Source organism: Triticum aestivum, chromosome 1B (genome assembly GCF_018294505.1).
Source record: "Triticum aestivum cultivar Chinese Spring chromosome 1B, IWGSC CS RefSeq v2.1, whole genome shotgun sequence".
Lineage (NCBI taxonomy): Eukaryota > Viridiplantae > Streptophyta > Magnoliopsida > Poales > Poaceae > Triticum > Triticum aestivum.
Window position 1 is genome coordinate 223,395,823 of NC_057795.1, and position 12,829 is coordinate 223,408,651.

A 12,829-nucleotide genomic window follows, 5' to 3' on the forward strand; every position below is an offset into this window, starting at 1 on the left:
AAGAGAGAGATAGAGAAAAAGAGAAATGCAGCAAAAAGGAGTACCACATTAGGCCACAAGATTTTGTATTTTGTTTATCTTCGGAGCAGAGATCGAACTGTTTCATGTGAAATTAGTCGCAGGCAGGTCTTAGCTATGCCGATCACCTATTGTCCAAACATATTTTATGTGTTTAGAAGAATTTTAAGGCCTTTGCCTTCAATTCTTTATAAAAACCCTGCTCATTTTTGCGCTTCTGAAAAATGTTGTGTAACTGAATCATGATTGCCACAAAATTGGCGATGCCTTAGCTACAATCTAGCTGCAGCTGGAGGATTGTGGCACATAATAATGCCTTAGCAACAATGCAACAATGGTCTTGTTTTTACCCTAAAAAAAACAACCCAATGGTCTTGTTTCCCCTGGCTATTTGCATCCTATGGTACTACAGATAGCTCAGCTAGAGCTGCGTATCGTCAGGCTTGTGATGGTGAAAGCGTGTATAAACAATTAGTGGAGTAAATAAATTGCAGAACCAAAACAGGTCAACAACGGCATTCTGCCTGCAATTCGGTATTTATAGGACAGGCAGACTGAAACGGGTAGAATTCGGCGCAAAAACACATTTATTTATGTCAGGATTTTCTGTCCATTTACAAACCCATGTCTGTCTTTTTCACATTTGTCAGGAAAACAAACGGGTCAACCGTTTACATCATCTCAAACGCCATCTCCGGCATTCGTCGTTCGTCGGAGAACTGAACCAAGGGGTTCTCTCTCATGACGCCGTTCGTCGGCGGCACCCGATCTTGATCCACCGTTTGATGGACGTCCAGTCGAGTTTGGCCGGTGGCCACAATCACCGGGTCAGTCATTAGCTCCAGACTATCGGGCATTGCAGCAACTCCTCGTTGGTCGACGCCGCGCAGCTCGATGCCGGCTTCGACCCGGGCACTGCGGCGTCACCTTTCTTTCTTGGCAGACGACGCGACAGTACACGAGGAACACCGTCAGGCCACTGATGAACACGAGGTCGTTCTCGTACTCGTGGCCATTCTCGAGGCGCTCCAACTGCTCATCTTCCTCGTACAGTCGCACCAGCTGGCGATGCCGACACGGCCGAGCACAATCCTCGCGTGCTCCGTGTGCGGTGTGTCGCTGTTCCTGAACAGCGCGAGCATGCAGCGCATGCTCCGGGTCGCGAGCCCGTGGTCCGCGTCCGGCCACACCGACGCGCGCCACGCTTGCTGGGACACGAGCCTCGCGAGCTCTCTGGCCTCGACGGACGCCCCGACCACGTCCGTTGGTAGCACGTCCATGGCCGTGGCCACCAATCGAGCCGAGGACCACCCGGAGTTTGGAGGCGACTAGGGCGTTCATCAGCACACACAACATCCTCAAGCTCCTGTGCTCCCTCTCCCGAGCGGAGACCAAGCTCCTCGTCTACGAGTACATGGACAACGGCAGCCTGGACAAGTGGGCAAGTAGCTCCACGGCCACAGGTAGCCGGTACCGGCTGGGACCATTGCGCCGGCCTTCAGCACGGGCGGGGTGGTCCTATGCCGAGCCATGTTCTCCGCCAGGAGGCTCTCCAGCCCGCCCAGCTGTTGGGGTATCTCGCCGGTGATGTGGTTGCCCCTCAGGTGCAGCCGGATATTGCCTCCGGGACGGAGCAGGCAAGCCGGTCCTTGGGGTCACCGAGCGAGTCCGACAGGGCGCCGGTGATCGTGTTGTCGGAGAGGTCCAGCCTCTGCAGCGCGGTCAGACCGCCGAGCCACGAGGGCACGTCGTTGGAGAGCCGGTTTGAGGACGCGGAGAGGCGCACGAGCGAGGCGAGGCAGGCCATGGAGACCGGGTACTCGCCGTCGAATGCGTTGTCGCTGAGGTCGGCGGCCACGAGGTGCGGAAGAGGCCTATGTCCTCGGGGACGAAGCGGGAGGAGCAGCAGCAGCCGGACGGCGGCGTCGGCGCGATGGGCAGAACGTAAATTCGACGATTTTGCAAAACACCCCCCGCATTCCCCCGAATCGATCGGCCCATGGCGTATGGTGATGAGCCGGCGGTCAAAGCCCGCGTGGACGCGCAAGTCAACCGCCAAATCAGCATGTACGTAAAAGAAAACGTATTTTGGACCGTAGATGACCACCCGAGATAAATTCTAGGACTGTATTTTGGGTATTTGTAAGTACGAGGGCTAAGAGCATCTCCAACAGCCGCGTTATGCGCCGCGTGTAAAAAATTTGTTTGCCGTGCGTGCTTCGGCTGGTTTACGCGGCCGCGAGCGCTGGCTCCAGCAGCCACGCTATAATGCAGCGCGCGCGCCGCCCCAGCAGCACGCGCGACTTAGCTACAAAATGGGTTTGAAACAATTATCAAAATGCAATGAACATGTGAAATTTGTCAAACATCTTCCAACCAAGTCATGCCCAAGTTCATACCCACAAGTTCATCCAACCAAGTTCAAAATGTAAAGTAAAGTTCAAGACATATAAATGAAAGACACATCAAACATCTTCCTCGTCGTCGTCCTCATCTTCCGAAGACGATTTTTATGCCTCCGAAGATGAATCTTCCTCCCTATCCTCATCACGCATCGCATCACGTGAAGCTCCGACGGTGTTAGCAAGATCTTCAACGGCATCTTTACGGAAATATGTGTGAGGAGGCACATCAAAAGACATTCCACCCATGGCCGGAGGTGCACCCATGCCTCCCATAAGAGTAGCGAAACTCATGCCTCCCATGGCGGCCATAGTGTCGGAGGGTGCTCCAAAGCCACCCATGCCTCCCATGACGGCGGAGGTGCGCCCATGCCTCCCATGGCGGCCGGAGGTGCACCCCATGCCTTCCATGGCGCCGAAGCCACCCATGCCTCCCATGGCGCCGCCACCCATGCCGTCAAGGCCACCGCCACCCATGTCGCCAAGGCCACCGCCACCCATTGTGCGGATCATGGCTCTTTTTTGGATCAAGACTTCTTCACGAGCAAGGTTGACATATTTCTTTTGCGCACCATTGAACGAAGATGTGTCCAAGAAAAACAAGTGCTTCTCCCATTCCAACAACCTAGATAGCTCCTCCATGCCCACCTTCCTCTCCTCCAATGCCACTTTCCTCTCCTCGGCGGTCACCCTCCTCTCCTCGGCCGCCAACCTCCTCTCCTCGGCCGCGGCATCTTGGTTCCTTGCCATTTTCCTCACCTTGTTGGCTTCTTTTCTTGCCTTCACAATAGCTTCCATAGCATTTTTGAGCTCATCATCTCCTTTCCTCTTCTTCTTTTCGGTTTTGTCTTTCTTGCACCCATCCGGTCGTTTTGGCTTCGAGTATGAAACCGAGTTGGGTGTGGGACTTCTCTTGCCGTCATCACTTGATGCATCCTCCTCCTCCTCCTCATCATCCACCTTGCGTTTGTTGCTCAAATGCAAATCATCCAAACCATCACGATTCTTTCATTTCTCATCATTCTTTAACACTTCATAGCAATGAGACAAGGTAAATAACCTTCCTTTCTTGATCTTTCCCTTCTTGGTTTTCCTCGTCTCTTCTTTGAACAAGTTTTGTGCAATGTTGAACTACAAGAAAAACAAAACAAGTTAGCACTTCGGACACCAAAAACAAGTATGAGATGAACATATATGAGATGCCACTTACTCTATCATCCTCATTTGTGCCACTTGGGTTAATCTTGTCAACTGACTTTTGTGCGGCCGCCCACTTTTGACAATCCGAGTTGATTGTGGACCATCGGGACCGAAGTGATCTCTCCGAGCGGTCAATTCCACTTGTGTTGTGAGCATCAAAGTATTCTTTCATTCGCCCCCAATTCGCATCTCTACTTTGATCACCTCCAATGGATGGATCCTTTGACACTTGCAAATAAGTATTGCATAATAACTTGTCATCTTTGGTGCTGTAATTGCCCGCTCTTCCTTTCGTCGCGTCGACAATGCCCTCACCCTCCTCGTCCACCTCAAACCCATGGTCTTCCAAATGGATGTCATTGGTTTGAGATCAATGCGAATTGTTGGACCCAACACCCATAGTTGACATGTATGCATCATCATTAAGACTACAAATTTTTTTGAACAATGCAAATAAGCTATATATATGTGATGATGCATTGAAAAACAAGAAGAAAATAAAAGTTAGAATTTTTTTCACCTTGGGGGCATTTCGTCGAACACATGGTGCGCGTCGGCGGCCGGCTCAACGAGTGAGCTCGCCGGCGCTTCGGTAGCCGCCGCGGCCGTCGAACACCCTGCAAGTTTCTTTCCCCTCGCCTTCGTGCCGCCGGAGCCGTCCGCCGCCTTGTTTTTCTTCGCCGAAGTTTTGCCCTTCTTCGGCCGCGCCGCATTGGGGAGCTTCGACGGTGCGGCGGCGACATGGGACGGCGCCGACGCGACGCCACCCATCGCCGTGGTCATCCGCGGCGGCAAGAAGAGGCTGCGCGCGAGGCCGGCACTCGGCCGAGCTCCGGCGGTGGCGATGCCAACGTCACCCGCGCTAGGGTTTCCGGCGGCGGCGGGGGGTCGCGGCTGTACAACGGGGAGAGCGGGGTGCCGGTGTGCGCGTCCATGGGTGGCGCCGCCGCCGGCGCGCGCGGGGCGTAGGAGGAGGAAAGGAGAGAGTGCGGCGCGAGCGGTCGAGTGTGCCGCGCGCTGTAGCAGGCGCCCGAAATACGCCGCGCGGGATGGCGTTTCCGACAGCGCGCCCAACTCGGTGTAGCGCGCGCACCGTTATTGCGCGCCCGCTGGAGCGACCCGCCGCGTTGCGCGCGCTAAAACCGACGAATTTGCGGCGCGGCGCTAGTTTAGTGCCAGTTGGAAATGCTCTAATGCGGCCAACGCGACGGACCTGTAGTGAATTTTTCTCAATTTTCTATTACACGCACATTCTGCCCCTTTTAAAGAGGCCCTTCGATGCTCCGCAACCCCTCTTCACCCCCCGCCCCCCCCCGCCGCAAGCCTTTCCCATCGAGTTTGTTTGAGGCGAAGCGAACTCGCCTAGCATTTGCAAGAAATTAATTCCAGATCCACCGGCGATGGCGATGGCGATGGCGGCCCTAAGACGCGAGGGGCGGCGTGTCCTCCTCAACACCCCCTCCACGGCAGCCGCCATGGCTGCGCTCTCCCCGGCTGCCTCCCACTCGTAAGATCCCCATCCATTTACTCCTTCTCGATCTATCCTCCGCCTATATCAGTGGTTCTCTAAAAATCCGGTCGGTCTGGCGATAGATCTGATCAAGTGTTCTTCGTCAAATCAAAGTTGACCTCCGAAATGCTAGGAGCGTCTGGCCTGTGTTCGGCGAATGTATGGCGCCGTTCCGCGTCTGTTTGCTGACGGTAGTTTGGGTTAAGGATCCGTGAAAGGTTCGTTAGGGTTTGAATTATCTTGCGAAATGATATTGTAAATGGGATTCTGAATTCCTATCTGAGGAACGCTTACGATTTCTTGTTGGATTGTGTAATGTGATGATTCTTCTTGTGGTGTTTTTTTTGTTGTGTCAAGGATACAAGGTTTCGGATCATTTCTTTAGGTAATGGATGCGAGGAGACAAGAGTCATGATTGTTTGGGATTCGCCATCATTTTATTTGATGCCGTTACTGTCCAAAGATTATGGCATTATGTTTTATTGTGCTTTCTTGCTTCCAACTGTGAACCGTACATTATGCCGATAATTTGTGTTTAATTAATTCTTGAAAATTTATGTGTTTAATCCTCGCTTGCTATGCAAAGATATGACATAATGTTTGTTTTGTGCTCTCATGCTACCAATTACCAATTCTCATATTCTGCTGAAAAGTTGCCGGCTTAGTGATCCCGTGCTATGCAAAGGCTGATGGCATTATGATTGCTTTTTTGCTTTCACGACCATTTGTAATTGTTGCATATTATGCTCCTAAGTTGTGGTCCACTAATTTTGTAAAATATAATGCATTGAAATTTACTGGTTTGAAGGTAATCATGGCTTTGTTAATTTGGTTTCACTTTCCACACACAATGCCGTGCTTCCTGTGAAATTATTTGTTTGGATTACTTCAATATTCCACCATTTATTTGAAAAATTCAAAGCACCCTTCAGCTGTTTGCACGATATTTATTTTAATGAGAATGTGACTATGTTGCATTTTGACCCTTCAGGCAGATTGCTCCGCTTGGTGCACGGTCCATCTCAACACAAATTGGTTAGTATTTTCATTCCAACCTGTTCTGTATTGCATACATGGAATGCTGTCGTATTTATTGGCCTGCATTAATGATTTTCAGTGAGGAACCGCATGAAAAGTGTCAAGAACATCCAAAAGATTACGAAAGCAATGAAGATGGTTGCAGCATCAAAGCTTCGTGCTGTTCAAACAAGAACTGAGAATTCACGTGGTCTATGGCAGCCATTCACAGCTCTTCTTGGGGATGCTCCTAGTATGTCTAAGCCATCATGTCATATCTTATACAATGCTTATTTTAGCATATGTTGTTTAATTGCCAACAGTCTTGTCCATTGTTAGGCATTCTTTAACTTTGTGTTGTTTGTTAATGGACTGGTGGCTGTTCCTGCATGTTAGGAGACTTGTTGAACTCTTGAGTAATTATTTTAGCATGTAGATGTAGAAGGTCCAAATGATGTCAGGTGTAAATTCCTAGTTTTGCATCTGCCTAGCGCCTATCTTGCCTAAGCGCACACCTGAAATCATGCTTAAGCACTAGGTCTTACTGCTGTTGTCTAGTGCCATGGCACGCTTAAGTGCTTGGCGCCTGCCCTAGGAGTGCTTTTTCTAACCAGTAACATACACATCTGAGCAGTAAATGATGGCACTTCTACTGATGTTATCTTCATTTTTTCATGATAGATATCTAGCACATGTAATGATTTATTAGCACATGTAATGATTTACTCTCTCCGTCCACATATAAAAGCCCCCCACAAAATTCGAGTCTATCTTGACCATGAATTCAGCTATTAAAATACAAGTCATGTGACACTAAAATTCTACCATTGTATTCACACTCCAAAAGAGTTTCCAATTGTATAATTTTTGTGACATATAACTCATATTTTTATTAGTTAGTTGAGCTCTGATTTTGAGGGGTGCTTTTATGTGGACCAAGGGATTAGTGATTGAAAGACACGGGATATCTGTCTAGTTTCTTTGTCATAAACATCTAATACATTCATTAATTCAGTGACCCACAGTTCTTAATTAATAAAGTAACTCATGATGGAATGGGCTCTTTTGACACCTTAGATTCAGTTAGATCTTACAACACAAACTTATCAGATGCTGTTGTTTGTTCTTTTTGCAAGACCATGAATACTATTCTTGCAGATGATAATGTATCAATTTCTTAGTTCATGTTTTGTTCTTGCAAGACCAATACTATTCTTTTTCTTGGGTGGTTAAAATCTTTGATACAAACATCAGGTGTAAATGTCAAGAAGAATGTTATTGTAGCCATTACATCTGACAAGGGTCTCTGTGGTGGTATCAATTCTACATCTGTTAAAGTCAGCAAAGCACTCCAGAAGATGACTTCTGGTAATTTGGTTCATGGTTATATTTTGTTATTTATATGGCTTGTGCTCAAAACTATGGCTTATAACTCTAGTAATCAGGTCCAGAGAAAGAAAGCAAGTATGTCATATTAGGAGAAAAGGGGAAAGTTCAACTCATCCGTGACTCCAGGAAGCATATTGAAATGACAGTATCTGAGTTGCAGAAGAACCCTATTAATTACACACAGGTAACTGTTTTGCGGGCTTTTAATTTCTATACATTTGCTAATTGCAGTTAGTTATGTGAACGTGTATTTTAGTTGGAGAATTTTGTTTTAGACATTGTACCTTCTAAAACATTACAACAGAGCATGCCTTTATCCAAGTATTTTCTTTTCTGCAGTTTCATGTAGATGTAGGCTTTCTGAGTTGGCTTATTTGTTGTGCAAGTATTGTTGATTCTAACTGCATGGACAGCTCTCACATAAGCATTGTTGTTTTAGTCACACACATAAGCATTGTTTGTTTGCAGTGTTACTCTTCATTCCTATTTTGGTTTGAAAAGAATCTTAGGTAATCGCAATGCAGCTGGCTGATTCTACTTAACATAATTTGATCCACTTCTGTTCACTGAGCATGCATTAGCATTTCAAGTAGTTTACACTAGTTGACTTTCGTTTAAAGTGTTTTTTCATATAAACCAGTTTCTCATTCTTAGAATAAAAGGCACATGTGTTTTCCAGGTTTTATCTATGACCAACATGTAGTTCAACAGATATTTGATACTGTTAGAAACTTCACTAACAATGAAGCATCACTTACGTATCACATAATTTACAGTGTACTATATTGTTTAACTAACTGTTAGTCAAAGATAAATCCTGAAAGTATCTCTGCCTTGTATCATTGGAGGGAGGGAGTATCTAATTCTGGGATCAATGGAAGGTTGATGTGTACAAGAGGGTAAATTTACTGGTTCTAAAATGATTTTTTTTCCAGGTTGCTGTGCTGGCAGATGATATCTTGAAAAATGTTGAATATGATGCTATAAGAGTTGTTTTTAACAAGTTTCAGTCTGTCATTTCATTTAGGCCTACACTGGCCACAATACTGTCCCCAGAGGTGGGTGCTCGTTCTTGAGGCATATATGAATTATGAATTTGTGCTTCTGTGACTCGTGCTCAATTAAATTTGTTACCAACTAAGGTAATGTTGGCTTCAATTCTCCTCTTTTTGGTAGGTTATGGAGAAAGAATCAGAATCTGGCGGGAAGGTTGGTCAGCTGGATTCGTATGAAATTGAAGGAGGTGAAACAAAATCAGAAATCCTACAGAATCTTACTGAGTTCCAGTTTTCTTGTGTAAGTCGTGCGTCATTGCTTGACCCTTTTGTAGTTTCATCAATATTTGGGGATGATTTCTGTGGCATTGCTCCATCCAAATCAAGTTCGAAGTTATTAGCATGTTGGTCTAAGCATTTCTTGGATAGCACAAAAAATATTTTTGTTGAAATTTTGTTGCCACGACATCGTTGATAATAATGTTTGGAATTTGTACTCTTGGCAGGTTATGTATAATGCTGTTCTAGAGAATGCGTGCAGTGAGCTTGGTGCCCGTATGTCTGCTATGGACAGCTCCAGCAGAAATGCCGGTGAAATGCTTGACCGTCTTACACTGACATACAACAGGTTACCATTCTAGCTTTCAGATTTTCAATGCATGAATACATTAATCTAAGTAAAAGTATCACTTAACACATCAGCATCAGAGAACATATATTTAAAAGGTGGGCGAGGATTCACCCTGTTTTATCTCTCTGCAGGACACGTCAAGCATCTATCACTACTGAGCTCACTGAGATCATATCGGGTGCCTCTGCTCTTGAGGGATGATGATGAAACTTTACGCCATCATCTTTCTTATTTTTCTTTTCCAATGAAGGCCACTTCTAATCTTAAAACAGCCTTTTGCATTCTCCTGTGAGTGGATCTGAGCATCAATAATTAGCCTGAATACGGGACGGATATGCCTTGTTGCGCTATCAACCTTGTTTCGTTTTGTTCAAAGTTCAGCAGATGTCCACTTATAATTTGAAGCAGCCTTTTGTTTTTTACTGTGAGCAGATCTTTGTTCTAAGTTGCAATAATTAGCCTAAGGGAGGTGCTTTATGAATATGACTTGTCTTGTTCTGCATCACGAGACCGCTTGTAATCTGAAATGAAGCAATAACACCCGAGCATTTTTTATCCACAAGTAGCAAAATGGGTAGCAGTTGTAAAAAAGCTTGGAGCAATTTTGTTTGATCCACAAAGTAGCAAGCAACGTGGGACAAAAAACATCACAAGCCAATCAAAATTGGTGGCTTTGTCGTGCCCATTGTTCTCTCTTTTAGTGAAATTTCACTAATTTAAATACATACCTATAGAATTGCCTTCCGATCAAAATATTTCAGCAATTTCAATAGTGTGCATAATTTCAAATCATTTTTAAAACTATCTTTGGTTTTTTAACATGTTTGGTTTGATCTCGATCAAATTCAAGTGATTTTGGTCCTTTGGTCAAAATGATAACAGAAATCACTGAATTTCATTGAAATTTAGTGATTTTCGGCAATGGCTAAAATATTTCTGAAACTCAAAGCCTGCCTTGCCATGTTGGCCAACGATCAATGATGTACATTTTCAGAACCTGCCTTGAACTTATTTGGAATTGTGAACTGTTAGAAAGTAAAACAAGAGAGACAATGGACAGAGATGTAAAGTGAAGGGATGTCTTTATTGATGATCGAGTACAAGCATATATAGCCCCGAGGGGATGCATCCAACTGACGCGATGGTCCGGAGAGACACGAGCGAACAATCGTGTCCCTCGTACATGGCGGTTATTGATAGTGAAGATTCTCCATAATTAACACATGGGTTAATTAAACTTAACACCCCCCTAATCTATGCTATCCTTATAGACATCATCATCTTAAATAAAAGATCCTCAAAAACCCTGTGGAAAAATGTGAGGAGTATAGTGTTTGATATGTTGCTAAAACTCGTTCAAACCCTGTGGGAAAATTTAGAGAAAATGATGCAACATATAATGGTTATTGTCTCTTTTAAGTCAATACGAGAAAACTCATAGAGTTCGGAGGACAATAAATATGTCGTATATACTTTCCTAAAAAACTCCGACGAAGAAAACAGAAAGTATGGCATATGATCTCATGTTGATATAGTATACTCATGAGAACCTGTATAGTAAACTCATGAAGGGAAAAAGAGTATAATATGATGCATTGAATAGAAACAATTTAGGAAGATATTCTCCCTAATTCTTGCAATTCCAAAGTCATCATATACCAATTTCATGAACACGTTTCTCGAATGTAAAAATTGGTAAAGACTTGGTGAACAAATCAGTTGCATGATTTGACTTGCAAGATATGCAATATAAAAATATTGTTTATCAGTAACCTGTTTGCATCCACACAACACAAACAACATTTTTTTTAGATAATGGTTGATGGATGTAGCCATGAGGTATGTTTTGAAGACTCTTCATGAGAGGGCTACAACACCTAGTAGGAACACTAAGCTTGTCTACGATCTCACATAGTGAAGATCTGATCGATGTATCAAATGATATCGGTGTTCACATTTCTGTGAAACTGAAAAACCCAGGACAACATGTTTGATGTCTTGGAGATATCGAAAAATATTCTTGAGTACCAACCAATTGTGTTTGGTGGATCCAATGGCATTAGGGAACATTGAGTCCCAATATCTCATTTCCATCATCTCTTGGTCTAAATAGACCTTTCTCTATGGATGGATAAGATTTGTCCACAATGAATTTCTCCAATATATTTTGGATATAGACAATATAATATACCATAATGTATGAACGAAGGTGCTCAAGTTGTAGTAACGAGCGGTATTTTGGTTTACCCAAATCCTTCATTTTAAACTCCGTCATTTAGATGATTACACATGTCATCATTGCAGACACACAAACATGGATAATCATCATTGTAGAAGTAATCCTTGTGAATAAGGAACTCACTACGTCGGTTGTACCAAATGTTCCGACGATAATAATAAGTCATATGGTCACTTATTGATTTTACACAATGTATGTTGCATTTTTTTACTTCGATTCAGAATTGAGGTTCCACCGGGAACCATCTATATCTGAATCTAGTGATCTACATGGATATGTAATCACTACATTTATCAACTGCAGAGATAGATGATTTTGAACTGCCAATGATATAAGTTATCAGAATGAGATTCCACCTCTAGAGAATAGTTGGGTATCTGCGTGAACACTTGTGCTACAATACTTGCTCTTTGTTTCACCACCTCGTTGTTCTCAATTCTGTTTCCAGAAGAAAACTGGTGTAGGTATTTGCTTATGAATACCTTCCCATTATTGAGCAAGATCATTTCTACCTAGATTATACCCTTTGCTTGAGTTCAACCTGAGTGTTGTTCACACTTTGCCATGGCCATGGTCTTTGGATCTGAATCATTGGAAAGGTTTTTTCAATCTAGTTGAGGAATGTATGTCGACAATTGTAGACTTCCGGTTATATGTTTCTCCGGAATCTATATATCACTATATAGTTGATGGAAATATCATTACCCATGGTGATTGCTCGCGATTTCCCACGATTGAGTCCGGTATTCCGATGTCCCGGTCATTGTGTGCACTATGACCTGGGTTGGTGGAGGTTTTCCGTCCACCGAGTGTATACTACCCATTAGGTGTTTGTCAACGTGAAGTTGAATTGCATTTACTGATTCACATGCCTTGATATCCTTATTTGTGAGAAGCCGAATCCTGATGTACTTCTACCATACATCTCCCATGTTGCTTTAAACGGGGAGTGGAGTGGATTTTGTTGGTACCTCCACTCTTTCAGGCGTACTTTTGCAAGATTGTAGGATTGTGTGACACCTTTATAGTCAGTAAATGAATCTGGCAGATTATTTGCAATGTGTTGTGTCGGAGTAATGGGCCACGGGTAGGCTAACCCGAGCCCCTGAACCTTTCAAAATATCGGGGCAGCCTGCGCCCCTCAAGCCGAGTCCCAGGGACGACTCCAAGATATGCCGAGTCCCAGGGATGGCTCCAAGATAAGCCGAGTCCCAGGGGCGACTCCAAGATAAGCCGACTCTTGGCTGGCGACTTCCGGAGAAGCCGGCTATAGAGAGTCGGCCCGTGACTCCACCCATCTCCTGCCTTCGCCACGACGGACGGGGCGGGGTACGGTCACAGCGTGGCCGTCTCTACCCTGCTTACGAGGGGCTGGCATGGCTACAGTGCGCCGTATCGCTGGAGATCTCCATCGTGGCACGGCACTAT

General features: G+C 45.0%; 1 protein-coding gene across 1 annotated transcript; it reads left to right on the plus strand.

Moving 5' to 3' along the window:
- Positions 1–4,879: 4,879 nt before the first annotated feature.
- On the plus strand, positions 4,880–9,584 carry LOC123116987 (ATP synthase subunit gamma, mitochondrial). Its single transcript, XM_044537849.1, has 9 exons — positions 4,880–5,127; positions 6,122–6,165; positions 6,248–6,400; positions 7,402–7,515; positions 7,593–7,720; positions 8,472–8,594; positions 8,713–8,832; positions 9,038–9,159; positions 9,294–9,584. Exons 1-9 carry the CDS (start codon positions 5,021–5,023, stop codon positions 9,361–9,363), a joined length of 981 nt encoding a protein of 326 aa, XP_044393784.1. The 5' UTR covers positions 4,880–5,020; the 3' UTR covers positions 9,364–9,584.
- Positions 9,585–12,829: the final 3,245 nt, after the last annotated feature.

What these genes read in the sequence shown, in the direction of transcription:
- LOC123116987 (XM_044537849.1), top strand. Translation starts at nt 5,021, where the DNA reads ATGGCGATGGCGATGGCGGCCCTAAGACGCGAGGGGCGGCGTGTCCTC. An exon ending in TCTTCTTGGGGATGCTCCTA is followed by an intron (nt 6,401 to 7,401) that starts GTATGTCTAAGC and finishes TACAAACATCAG; the next exon opens with GTGTAAATGTCAAGAAGAAT. An exon ending in ACTCCAGAAGATGACTTCTG is followed by an intron (nt 7,516 to 7,592) that starts GTAATTTGGTTC and finishes TCTAGTAATCAG; the next exon opens with GTCCAGAGAAAGAAAGCAAG.